The sequence below is a fragment of the Maylandia zebra genome, linkage group LG12, assembly GCF_041146795.1.
Source record: "Maylandia zebra isolate NMK-2024a linkage group LG12, Mzebra_GT3a, whole genome shotgun sequence".
Lineage (NCBI taxonomy): Eukaryota > Metazoa > Chordata > Actinopteri > Cichliformes > Cichlidae > Maylandia > Maylandia zebra.
Window position 1 is genome coordinate 34,191,739 of NC_135178.1, and position 14,186 is coordinate 34,205,924.

Genomic DNA, 14,186 nt, shown 5'->3' on the forward strand with positions numbered 1-14,186 from the left:
TTTCTCTGAACGATTATTAGCCCTCAGATTTATGACTCTGCTTGCTGCTTGCTGAAAACACAGTTTCAGATGGTGAGGCTGCTCTGGCTGTGTGCAGAGGCCCAGACTGTTGCTCTTGGGCATGATGGCAGCGGTGGTGATGGCAGCAATGGCAGCACAGTTTATAAGGCTTAGTGCTGAAAAATGGACCCCTCAGCGACATGTAGTGTTTTTAAAGAAACTGAACGATTGAATAGCAGTGTGTCAGATTGGGTGAATAAGCAGGACTGTGGCTTTATTTAACCTTCCATTTATTTTTGGCAGGCTGAATAAATCATGTGGCTATGGAAGATTTAACAGAGTGACAATAACGAGGAGAATCAAATGTCTACAGATATGAACACTACCCTTATGGGACGTATTGTCTAAGGTTGAGGAAAAAGAGATCAAGGCAAAGAGATCCAAAACAATTGCAGAGTAACAATGAATAAATGACTAAAAAAGATACTAAAGGAATATGAATAGAGTCAAAATGACCACAAAGACAAAGATAATGACAATGTAGGGCTACTGAAGGCCTGCACAAACACAGCTGACCACAAAGAAACACAAAATGAGCGCAAAGAGAAGCAAAAATTTACCAGAGGTCTTAAATGACTACTGAGACACAGACATTGCCACAAAGGGGGACAAAGTGAACATGAAGAGAAAAATGACCACGAACACACAAAATGGCTATATAAAGATCAAAAATCACCATAAAAAACATAAATGAACACAAAGATGAATAAAATTGCCACAAAGTGACAGAAAAATAGTCAAATAGAGAGGTTAAATGACCACAAAGACACAAAAATGACCACAAACAGACACAAAAATGACAAAAGAGATGCAAAATCACTGCAGACGTGGCCCCACAGTCCTGTAATCAAGTCAATTGTGCAAGCTGTGAATGCAGAGATCTTTTATAGTAAAATTAGAAAAAGGAGGAAGAGGTGAAGGAGGAGAGCAGTGTGAGTGAGGACAGAGGAGGAGGAGACATGGTAAGATAACAGGGAGGAGGAGGAGGCAGATGAAGAGAGCAGATAACAGTGGAATTAGCAGATAATCATTGATTAGCTGTAAAAGTGAAGTGTGCAAGCATTGATCCGCTCTCAGGAACAGTTTTACAGGATTTGGACTGAAAAAGAAGAACGAGAAGAAGAAAATGGTGCGTTTAGTACAAGAAGAAGAAGAAGAAGAGGGTGGAGAGGCTGACTTTTTCTGAGGCTGATGTTTGTCTTTTATAACAGCTGACAGATGTGGTCAGCTGATGAGAAAAGCATGTGGTTGGTCAGACTGAGTTCTGAATAAAAGAAGAGCGTTTGTGGTTTAATGTTACCATATCAAGACTACATACTTATTAGCATGTAAGCTTTATCATGTTTTAGTTCAATTATTACAAATGACGTTAAATTACACACTGTGTAGTTTTGATTTGAAAGCTTTTGGAAACTTACAGGTTAAGCTGGTTCATTATTCATATAACATCGCAGGAAGTCTGGTCATCTGGCTGTAGTATTTTCACTGGGAGAACTGCTTTGTCACTCATATATATATACACCTTTCTGCGATTTCCTTACCTGTGTGATAGATCTTGAATCAAAACAAAAATTTTTAAACTTATTGCACAGTCATTAATTCTGCATGAAGGGTCTGAGGGCTGATTTGTTGTGTGATTTACAGTCTGGAAAACCCCTCAGAGGGAAATCTGTGATTTATTGTTTTCAGCTATAAATACCACGATTACATTTTGTGACTTGTGACTTGCAGTTACTTCAACTTTGCAGGTTTGCAAAAAAAACAAAAACAAAACCTACATAGTGTTTTGTGTGTGTGTATATTATGAAATAAAAAGTGGAATCAGCCATTGTGTGTCTCTGGGTCTTTTTCTTTTGAAGCCTCTGTTTTTACCACCACCATATTGGGGTTTTTTGGAGCTAGAAGTTAGCATAGCATATAAGCATTAGATGGTGGCATATTAAGTTGTTCAGTCAGCTACTGCTAGCATGCTTGGCTGGTTACGTACAGATAATTTCCTGTTAATTGATGCTAATTAACAAAAATACTAGGAATTTATTCACAGAAACCCCCCACAAACGACCTAGGTGGGCAATATGATACATTATGCCATATTATTTGTCAGATAATTGTATTTAAAATGAACCAACAGCACACAGTGGAGATGAGGCCTAGCTGATGGACCATAAAGACAAAAGTTGGGCTACCCTGATCATTGATCTTGATCTGGGTTTTAGCCTGGCATTCTTAGCGCCAGTGAAGGGAATTCTTAATGGTTCAGCTTACCAGAAACAATTTGGAAAATTCTATGCTTCCATTTTTGTGGGAACAGTTTGAGAAAGGCCCTTTTCTCTTCCAGGATGACTGTGCCCCAGTTCACAAAACAAGTTCCATAAAGGCATGTTGGATAGGTTTAGTGTGGAAAAACTGGACTGACCTGCATAGAGCCCTGAACTCTGACCCTAAAAATGTTCTTCTGGATGAACGGGCAAAAGTTTCCACAAACGCTGCTTGAAATCTTGTGCAAAGCCTTCTCAGAATAATGGAAGCTGTTAGAGCTGCCAAGGGAGGGATCTGTTTAGAATGGGATGTCATAAAAGCTGTGGATGCAACGCATAGGTCAATCACAGGAATCACACTTGTTACCTTAAGCCTTCATAAGTTTGAAATGGTTGGGTTATTAAAAAAATTGCCCTTTAATAGGTGAGATGGACTCAGTTGTTATAAAGGAGGGAAATTAGTTGTAAAGACCATAATAATAACTGTAAGCACTTTTATTTCTGTATTAAATTTGCACATTTTAACATGAAAGTCAATGGAGATTAACTCACTTTTGGAGTTAGCCCCAAGTGCAGGACAAGATCAACTCACAGTAGAGAAACTGCACCTTTTTATTTTAACTTTTACATTTTTAAGGCTACTTTCAGGACATACAGTAACTATTGGTCATTGCTTTTTACTTTTGACAAAAAAAAAATCAATTCAAAATGATTCAAACTCAATTATTCAATTATTCAACTGGATACATGGCATATATTAAAAGATCTTAAATATAGATAAAGTGCCCCCAAAGAGGGAAACTGTTATGTTGTAAGATGGTGTTAAGGAAATTGTTTAGGACCCTCATCTTTAAATTTTATTTCTTTTCATGCTGTGAGCAGCACTCTAACCCCGACCTTAACCCTAACTTTTTTTACACATCATTTAACACCATAAAATGGTAGTGTTCATTTCAAGTGTAACCACACGTTGCTTGCTTTGAGTAACAAAGAAATTTATGTTTCAAGTGTGTTTGTGTTTGTTTTGGGGTTTTTCCCCTTTTTTTGCAGTGTTTTGGGGCCTAAATAGAACATTTACATTTTCAAAGAAATCTAACATTGTTAAGATGCAAAAGTCTTCCCCCCAGCAATCATAACTCACTCCTGAAGTCAGTCTTCCACCCTTTTTTCCCCAAGACCTTTAAGAACACAAAGGTTATGGTATTAATTATCCAGTTCCAGGGGTTTTAATTAGTTACAAGTATGTTTTTGTTTTTGTTTTTTATACTTATTACATATACAGGGTCCGTTATAAAATAGTTTTTGTTGTTTTGCAGAGAGAATTCAGACTCTGAAGTCTGTTGACACTTGGTGTGTGTGTGTGTGTGTGTGTGTGTGTGTGTGTGTGTGTGTGTGTGTGCGTGCGTGCGTGTGTGTGTGTGTGTGTGTGTGTGTGTGTGCGTGCGTGCGTGCGTGTGTGTGTGTGTGTTGACATACTGAAGATGGAAAAACTGAACTGTCACACCAAATATCACCTAATATTAGCTTCATTTCATAACAAACAAAACTGTTCTCTGTTAAAAGCTTCAAACACACTCCCATATGCTTGTGTGTGTGTGTGTGTGTGTGTGATAGAGGAAGTGTCGTAACGCCTTCAGAAATGATAACTCACAGCTGCATTAGTGACTTACTGACACACACAAAGTGATAAATGCATTTAACGCACGCACACACTTGTCTCACTCATATCGTCGTCTGACGGCGAAGTGGCCATTTACATGCCAGTGTAGGTTCAGAGCGACAGTTAAGTGTTTTTAACTGATAGCTGAAATGCATTCCTGTCTGTAAACACACACATGCACACACTCAGACACATCACAGAGTATCTCTGCTCTTGGCCCAGACAAGGAGAAGATTTACTCTCTGTAATTAGGTCAGAAGGTCAAAACACTGTTGGTAAATTGTAGTCTCTCCTCCTGTGTGTGTGTGTGTGTGTGTGTGTGTGTGTGTGTGAGAGAGAGAGAGAGAGAGAGAGAGAGAGAGAGAGAGAGAGAGAGAGAGAGAGAGAGAGAGAGTGTGTGTATGTGAGAGAGAGAGAGTGTGTGTATGTGTGCATTCCAGGGTGTTGATTGAGGCTGTGCAGGTCCCTCATTAACAGCCATCAATCACAAATACGTCCAAATTCAAATTCTTGAGCTCGAAAGCAAAAATTAATTATTAAATATTTAATCTATGAAAGCTACATACATCCATGCTCCAGGGTAACAAGTAAGAGCATCTATTTAGTATAGCCTGGTGTGTGTGTGTGTGTGTGTGTGTGTGTGTGTGTGTGTGTGTGTGTGTGTGTGTGTGGACAGTGACAGAGCAGTAAGTGAAGACCTGACAGCAGAGATCAATGACTGAAAGAGAGAGCTGTAATCCACTCTCTTAAAAAGACACACAAGCTGTCACTGGTTTCTGCGTCTGCACGTGTGTGTCTGTGTGTGTGTGTGTCTGTGTGTGTGTGTCTGTGTGTGTGTTATTCTCCCCTCTTACCTCCAGTTTTCTGGTTCTTGTAAAGCCAAAGAGGCGGATGCAGATAGATTAGGCTCTCTCACCCTCCACTTCAGCTCTATTGAAAAGTTAAAACTAAATAATCAGTTTTGCTTGACTTTATGTAACTTGCCACACTTTCCACAATAATAAGGACAGAAAACATCCAATACTCAAAGTAAGGAGCAGATCTGAACAATCCTTCTCTAAACAAAATTGTGAAATAGTAGTAGAAATGTCTGAAAGTGGATTTTACACCTCTGCAGCACTCTGTGCAACATTAACTAAAGGTATTAACAAAACAACCACTTACTGATAAATGTCAAATGTGTTGTGTTGAAGAGATATCAGATGAAGCTGCATTAGAGCTGCGGTGTATGTTGTTACATTATTAATCTAAAACCTTAAAGGGAGGAAATGTCTTCATACTGCATACCTATATGTAAAATGTAATTTCTTGGTGGTGAAAGAGGGTAATTTAAATAAGTACCTTTAAGTGTATTGTCAGAGCATAGTGCTTTACCACATGAAAGTGTGTCATGCATGGCTTTCTCAATATTATCAGGATTTTTACCAGAATTGAAAGATAAAATCTTAAAATGTTATAATTGTGATGAAAAGCTGTCAAACTCCAGCATTTGCAGATTTATACATGGGAGTAAGATGGAAAGCTTTGCTGTGTCGGGAAAAACAAGGCAAGTGTGGATATGATGTGGTGTGAACTTTTTCTACTGTTTCATAAACTACATAGAATTATTCAATAGATTAAACAAAGATGAAATGGCGTGTTAGTCATTGCAGTTTCTTTGAATAAAGCTCCCAAGACACTGCGCTTTCTGCAGAAGCAGCACTTATAGTATGTATTATGTGTGGTCTGAGTGTGAGAAAATAAACCAGTGTGCTGCTGTAAGGGTCATCTGTCCCGAACAAACTGAGGGTCAAACAAGGAGAATTTATTTAGCTTCAACAGACTGAAGCTACGAAGAAAAAAAAAAAGTCTCGTTTTGTGACGACTGTTGTGCTCAGATGGAAAAATGACAGCTGGAGCTGTGAAGCCAATCCGGCAGCCTGGCAATGTTTGCAACATTTTCTGTCTGTTCAGCTAAACAACATTTTCTCTTTGGCCGTTTATCTTATGGCTGGAATTTTGTAGCGATGGATTTGATAAACACAGGCGGCCAAAACGTCTTTGACAGAACAGCATCGAGCTAGAAACCAGCTGCTGGTCTGAGAGGCCCAAGTTCACTGGAGCTTCAGATGTCATATGTAAACTCAGCAAAAGCTGGCCCTGCCAATGAGAAAGTGACATAATATAATAGCAAGGGTAAAACTTTAAATCAGCACAGATTCGTGACAAGAAATGAATGCTAAAACCATTTCAGGAAATTCAAAATGCTTCAATGAGGCAAGGACACAAATTACAAAAAGAAAACAAAAATTAAAAGTCTACGAAAACAAAAAATAGAATTCAGCTAATCGGTCAGTTTTACCAAGAGTCAGACTAGAGTGCTGTTAATCCTACAGTGCACAACACCATTGGATCATAGCATGCAGAGGACTAATACCGAAACAAGTTTTAACATATTTTCTGAACTACTTTCCTGTATATTTTGCTTTGTGCATTTTTAAAGCTTTAGGAAAAACAAATGTGCTGGATACGTCATTGTTGTTTGTCATTATCTGAAACAAGATTAAAAACCCCACAAAAAACAAAAATATCATGAAAAAATAGTTTTTTAATGACACTCATTCACTACTGTACACGGTGAATGTGAAGCCAGCAGGCTAAATTTTTAAAAACTATTTTGGAAAATCTAAATGTTAAAAAAATGAACAAGTAAACTTCTGAGTAGAACAGAACAGTGATATTTGAAAGTGACTGATTTTTAATGTGAAATATATAAGGCTTCTAATCTCCATGATGCTGCATAATAATAAATAAAGCACCTCATCAGTCATCCCCAGGAGAATTGTTGGTGTAGACAATAATTATGAGCCCTCATTTATTTAAAACAAAACAACAAACTTTACTGAGTGGCTACCTCCTGGAATTTAAAAAAAAAAAATTAAAAGGGGGAAAAAAAGAAAAACAAATGTGCCAGAAACTGCAGTTCCTCTAATGTCCACTTGAGGCTGACTCCAAAGTGAGTTCATTCTTATAGATTCCCATATTAAAAATATCCAGCAGAAATAAACATTTTCACATTATAGTGCATGAACTAAAAATGATTTTTGGGATGCGACTTGGCAGTAAATAGCAGGTGTCTATGTCTCTGCATTGTACTCATAGTTTATGAATGCAGCATGCTAACCGAGCTCACCAAAGTTGGTAACTAACCATTTCTGTTTAATTATAGTAACCTCCTCCACCCCCTGAACCCACCCACCCCCTCCCACCCAAAAAATATGAGAATGAGGCTATAAAATGCCCCCAAACAAATGGGCAAAGCCATCATGCCTCTCACAGTCTTTATATACAGTCTGTAACTGCCTTAATCATAGATTGTTTTGTTTTTTTCACCAGCTTCTCATGTGAAGGTTTACTGCATAAATTAAATAGTATTTATCATAGCAAACTCAACATCTTTGTGCATAGCACAAAAAAGCTAATTTGGAAGTTTTTGTGTCTTAATTATGTAAAACAGTAAACGTGGAAAGAGTTTCAGGCCACAAGATAAACAACCTAGAAAAAAATGTACACTTAATCATATAAAGTAGTTTATGTGAAATGGACAAAGATTCGGATAAAGGCAGGAGAGTGTGCAGGCAGTCCAACAGCGACAGACAGTAAAGTGCTTACATACAGAGAATAATAAATGAAGCTGTTTCCTCTGATTCTCACAGTCATTTACTGCATTGATTGTTTGTTGGCTGTATGGACAGCAGAGAGGCAGGCTATTGGCTCAGGTCATCACCTTATAAACACACTCAACGCCGCCTCAATACAGTCACACTGCATCTTTACCACGGATGGACGGAGGGATGGATTAATAATGAACACACACACAGACGGAGGCTAAGGGAGATCGACTGCTTTTAAGTGCTTATGATCACTATTAGCTGTGCACTCTTCAGATTTCTGTTGATTTATTTACTCATTTTTAATTGTCTCATCCCTGTTGCCTTTGCAGCAGATATCTAGATGTCATCTTCTCATATACCATTTACATCGGTCCAGTAATACTAGTGATCCTTTAAGTTACACATTCTCAAATCAATGTAAAATGATAACTTCAGACTCTCCATGCAACAAAAAGATCTGTTGTTGAAGGAACTGAAAGCTTGAATAGAGAATGAAATCATTGAGCCTGAGGGTGGCACTAGAGGTCACTGGGTCATTATAAATACAAGAAACATTAAATCTCTGGGGAATGTGATCAGCAAATTTCCCACCAGTTCAAACATTTCATTTTAACGTTTTCCGTTTAAAAGTAGGACTTGTGGTTTTCTTTAGGGGAACAGACTGAGAGATCTCATCTTTGAGCCAGGAGCAACAGGAAAAAAAGCAAGCTGCTTCTTCCTCTTAATGGACCCTTGTTTGGTTTACGTTTCAGCTCCATTTTTCTTATTTGATGTGCAGCCTTCCACTGTTGCTGTGAAAAAGTATTTTTAGGCCTCGATGTTAAAGCTGGCAGACAGAGCTGTAAGGCTTTTAAGCAGGTGTAAATCAGGTCTGTGTAATGTTTAACGCCCAGCAGGCTGTAATCATCACAGCTCCAGCTGACTGTGGATAAGAGCCTAATGAGTAGTTGCAAAAGCTTGTTTAAAACATTTCAAATCAAATTAAGTTATTTGTCTGAGCTGCAAGTGCACAACTCGATATCGTTTTCAGTTGCAAGGGTTCATTCTTATGAAAAGAGGCTGATACATCATCAGACTATAAATCGTAAATTAGCAAAAAAAAAAAAAAAAAAAATTTCAGTTCACATTTGAATCTGCAACTCCCTACCAGTGTCACGAGAGATGCTATCTTAAACGCCGAGATAAATTTCAATGTTGGATGAAATTTTGGAAGTGACAGTTCTAATAGGACAAATGGTAAATGGCCTGTATTTATATAGCGCTTTACATATCCAGTCATCCACCCATTCACGCACACATTCACGGTAAGCTACATTGTAGCCACAGCCACCCTGGGGCGCACTGACAGAGGCGAGGCTGCCGAACACTGGTGCCACCGGGCCCTCTGACCACCGCCAGTAGGCAACGGGTGAAGTGTCTTGCCCAAGGACACAACGACCGAGACTGTCCAAGCCGGGGCTCGAACCGGCAACCTTCCAATTACAAGGCGAACTCCCAACTCTTGAGCCACGATCGCCCCACAACTTATAATCTTCTAGATTTCATTAGAAATCTTATTCTCATCTATGTACAATTTATGTTTCTTTTTAAAGGGAACCCCGGCTATTAAGAGTTGTTTGCCTAAAATATGTACTGTGCTTTCAGTAACACATATGTGGTATTAAAATACGCCAAATGTTTTCCTTTTAAGCACATTTTATATAAAACCAATTTACCAGTAGGCCGCCATTTTTATTTACTTCTTAACTTACTTACTTACTAACTTTTTGTTACTTACTTCTCTGGGTAGTGACGTCATACGGTTGCACCGCATCCAGTTCACAGTTAACAGCACACTGGAAATGGCTTCTGTTCAACCTTTCTGTCATGGTCCTGGGTCAGTAACCCAGTGTTTTTGGTTGTTGTACTTTTACTTTTGATAGTTTTATGTATTATGACTGTTGTGTTTTGGTTTCCCAGGGTTTAGTTGTGTTCCCTCTGTTTGGTGTCATCCCTGCTGGTGTATCCCCTTTTGTGTAGTAAGGTCTCTGTGTTTAGTTCGCGTTTCTTAGTCTGTGTCTTTGCGTGTATGTGTTCCTGTTTTACTTTGAAGGTCCCTGTCTGATGTCAGTGCGTTCTGTTTACGTTCCCCTGCCTCGTCAGCTGTAATGTCTTCCAGGTGTGTTGCCCTCCTGTTTGCTGGTGTGTGCATTTATACACAGCAAAATCTCCAGTGTTAAATTAACACTGGAGAGTGTCTATATGGGTCCACACCTCTGAGTGTTAAATACAACACTGTTGAGTGTTAAATTAACACTTTTGACAGTGTTATATGTTTAAAAGTAACCTAGTCAGTTTTGAAGATTAACAAAGACTAACACTGAGCAGTGCTGATTTTCTAACACTGGAATATTTCTAACATTTTGAGTTATTTTCCAGTGTTAGAAAATCAGCACTGCTCAGTGTTAGTCTTTGTTAATCTTCAAAACTGACTAGGTTACTTTTAAACATATAACACTGTCAAAAGTGTTAATTTAACACTCAACAGTGTTGTATTTAACACTCAGAGGTGTGGACCCATATAGACACTCTCCAGTGTTAATTTAACACTGGAGATTTTGCTGTGTAGTATGTGTTACCTCGTCCTCGTGGCTGGTTCGTCTGCGTCTCTCCGTCCGTCATTCTGTGTATTTCCCTGTGCCTCCCTGCATCTCTGTTTCTGGTTAGTTTCTGTTAGTTTTTCCCAGTTTAGGTTTTCTTAGTTTCATGTTCACCCCCGCCATCTCTGTTGTATCCACATTTGGTTAATAAACTCACTTTCACCAGAGCTGCCGCATCTTGGGTCCTAAATAATCCACACACAGCTTGCCCCGGCAACCCGTGACACTTTCCAGTTTGAACCAGAGCAAACCGAGAGAGAATGAAAATAGTCTACCAGTACCTAGTTTAGATGAAGATGGAAACAATCCGTTGCACGAGGACGAGAGAGTGAGGGCAACCAACTGGTGTCTATGCGGCTACTGCTTGCCAATGGCAACAGCGACTGAGAGCATTTGTTGTAAAGAACCAAAACTTTTTTAAGCGGTATGTCTTAATCCACATGTTCTTTGGGCAGCCCTTGTTAGCCTCCATGGCCGGTATCTGGTCTTTTAAGTGATAACGTGATGAATCCTGCCTCCGGGCCCAAAGTAGTCTGCATTTAATGAGGCTGTTGTGTTTTTAATATGTTTAATGCTTTGTATCTTGTTCGATTTAATCTCAACAAGCCCCTAATAACAGTCAGTGATCAATGTCGACTTCTCACGGCTTTTATTACCGTTAATCATTTTAAAGCTCAGTTTTTAAACCCTTAAGATGTAACTACAGCCCAGCCCACGCAGAAGTATATTAATGACTAACTTCGTATTGTGGATGGATTAACTCGGTGGTTCTCCTGACTGACGTTTGGTCCGTTTACAGCATGCTGCCATGCGATTGCATTTGCCCCTAACCATTGGGAACCCTCACATGAACTTTTCTCGAGTGGAAAAAAGTCCTCCGTTCATTAGCGTTCGTCCTCCAGCTTTACTGTTTATGTTAACCAAAACTACAAAACGCCTAAATATCCCTAAAGATCAAACCATGACACAAAGAGTGGTTATTTCTAGTTTGAGTCTTTAGTTTTAGTTATCTATAATAACCTTGTTTACTATTACCTCATTTTTAACAGGATACGATTGTAATGGCAAATATACAAATTCAGATTTATTTTGAATTGGATTTACACTGAGCTATAAGATTATAATATATAATAAAAATAATTAAATAATTAAAACTAATAATTATTATATTTAACATTTTTCTGCCCTAGTTAAGTAAGGTTGGTTTCACTGCCAATTTGGAAAATGAGCTAAATTATTTGACTGGTAAAAGTAGATTTCAATACGTATATCAATCTATACAATTAAAATTTACAGTCAAGGTGTTATTACAGTAGCTACAATTACAGTTACTAAAAAGTTAGTTGTGTCTAATTCGTATCTGACATTTTTTCTTTTATGGATGAAAAAGATACATGTACTACCTCTAACTCTGAAGGGTGTCTGTTTTCAGATATATCAATACTATCCTGAATTAATGTCTCTGTTTTCAACTCTGATCATTTGTGTTTCCAGATCTACGATTCAGAGGGAACGTTACAGCACTTCATCGATGGTAATGATCCCAGTAAATCCAGCTGGATGAGGTATATTCGCTGTGCGAGACACTGTGGGGAGCAGAACATGATGGTTGTACAGTACAGGTAGGTGCAAGTCTTACATGTTATTTGTATTCATTTTTCACAGTGTAGATTCAAAGCACACAATGAACAGTTACTTATACTGTTGCATGTTTATATTGAGTAACTTAAAACAAAGGCAAGTTTTTTAGACTGGTTCTGTATAAAATTTGATTTGGATTTCCTTTAAAAATGTAAATAGAATTTTCCCAGAAATATTACAAAAAGACACCTAATCACGGAATATATTTTACTATGCATACACCAAAAGGTGTCACCAAGACGTGGTGCTTTTTTCAGAAAAAAACCCACCTTTAATTATTGGGTTGGACTGAGATTCTACTCTGTCTGTGACCTTTTGTTTTAAGACGAATCTCACTAACACCTGTTAGTGAGTTATAAGCACAAACCTTAGTTCAACTTATTCTATAATAAATGTCAAGGTAAGGTAAATATGTATAAACTTGTATAAATGATAAGTTATGCTTAGCTAAAATGATTGGACATTCTTTGCATTTATAGTGCTACTGTCACGATTTACCATAAACAAAAACAATATACATGCACAAACAAAAAGCTGAACAATGTCTAGTGTATTTTCTCTATTTTTTAAATCTGATTCAGCGCGGTGGCACAGTGATTAGCACCGTTGCCTCAAAGCAAGAAAGTTCTGAGGTCAGTTCCAACATCACGCCGGGGCCTTTCTGTGTGGAGCATGCATGTTCTCCCTGTGTTTGCGTGGGTTCTCTCCGGATACTCCGGCTTCCTCCCAAAGACACGCAGTCAGTGGGGTTAGGTCAATTGGAGACTCATAGGTATGAATGTGGGTGTGAGTGTGAATGGTTGTCTGTTTCTATGTGTTAGCTCAGCGGTCCCCAACCCCGAGGCCATGCACCAGTATCAGTCCATGAGTCGTTTGGTACCGGGCCGCGAGTGTTGAGGTCCAGGTGTGAAATTTATGGTTTACAGGTTTTTTTTGTTTTATCATTAATATTCATTGTTTTTATCGTTACCTCAGTTTCCCTGTGTCTTTTCCTGTGTGTTATGAATACATTTTATTTATTTATTTTTGGTACCGGTACTTGTTTTATTTTGTTGTATTTATCTGCGACACCTTAAAGGCCGGTCCATAAAAATATTGTTGAACATAAACCGGTCCGTGGTGCAAAAAAGGTTGGGGACCGCAGTGTTAGCCTGTCCAGGGTGTAACCTGCCTTTCCCCCTAAGACAGCTGGGATAGGCTCAAGCCCTCACCCCATGACCCTGACAAGGATAATGGATGGTTGGAGTTCTTTGTTATATTTTCATAGATTGCTTCACCAGCTAAATTTCAAAATAGATCTAAATAATGTAATACTAATACTGATACGACTACTAACAACAGCAGTTTGGATTTCTTGAAACGCACTATGTATTAGCTCCCTTCCTTATCTCTTAGCTTTTTGCATATTTAGCACAATGTAAATTTATCTTTATAAACAAAAAAGAAAAAGAAAATAGTCAAAGGCCAAATTTCTCAATGAACAGGTCACGGGAGCATGTTTCAGGGAGTGGGCAGCACTAAAGGCTTTGCCCCAAAAGACCTGTCTTATGTATGGGATGGAGAATGGGTGACTTAGTTAAAATCTTAGAGTCTAAGATGCAGTGTAGGGGAGATCCAGTAAGTACTGGGGAGCAGGGGTGTGTCAGGATTTGTAGAAGAGGAGAAGGATTTTGTAGGAGATACAGAAGACCAGGAGACTTTGTAGTTACATTTTGTAGGTTGTTAGGACTTGCTGTGGGTAACAATTCTGACAGCTGTGTCCTGAACATAGAACATGTCCAGGGCTTTGCATTGCAGCAGTCCAGGCAGGAGTTAATGAAGACATGAATGAGAGTTTCAGCTGCAAAGTTCAGATTCAGAGCCACATATAGTATCATGATAGGGCATGTTTTAGTCTAATGTAGACTAAGATTGGGTGTGCTGGTTTTGATGATTGGTTTAGTTGATTCCTTGTCTTTGCCAGCAGTGCAGTATTTAAAATGATCTACACCAAAATGGACACAAGCGTATTGCCCTGAAATTAGGTTTCACATCACTACAGCCAAACCTTTGGTTCAGCGAAGACAATAAACCACAAATTTCTTCATGTGGTTTTTAACTTTATCTACTGGTAATGTCTGAGGTTTTCACTCCTTTTCATTTATTCATGTATTTTAGCATGTATATATTAATTTATTAAAGTCAACAGAAATTTCCTTAATAATATGTACAATGTAATTATTTATATCCTAGTGTTTTCTAGCTGCAGGAGTTGTTGGTTTCTTTTAGTTGTAGA

At 38.5% G+C, this 14,186-nt stretch overlaps 1 protein-coding gene across 3 annotated transcripts in view; it reads left to right on the forward strand.

The window, feature by feature from the left end:
* prdm6 (PR domain containing 6) overlaps window positions 1-14,186 on the forward strand; it is a 134,512-nt gene that overhangs the window by 25,763 nt on the left and 94,563 nt on the right. For all 3 annotated transcript variants that reach the window (XM_076891164.1, XM_076891163.1, XM_076891165.1), the window contains exon 5: window positions 11,765-11,892. In XM_076891164.1, coding sequence (XP_076747279.1) covers window positions 11,765-11,892 — 128 coding nt within the window. The remainder of the gene's footprint in view (window positions 1-11,764; window positions 11,893-14,186) is intronic.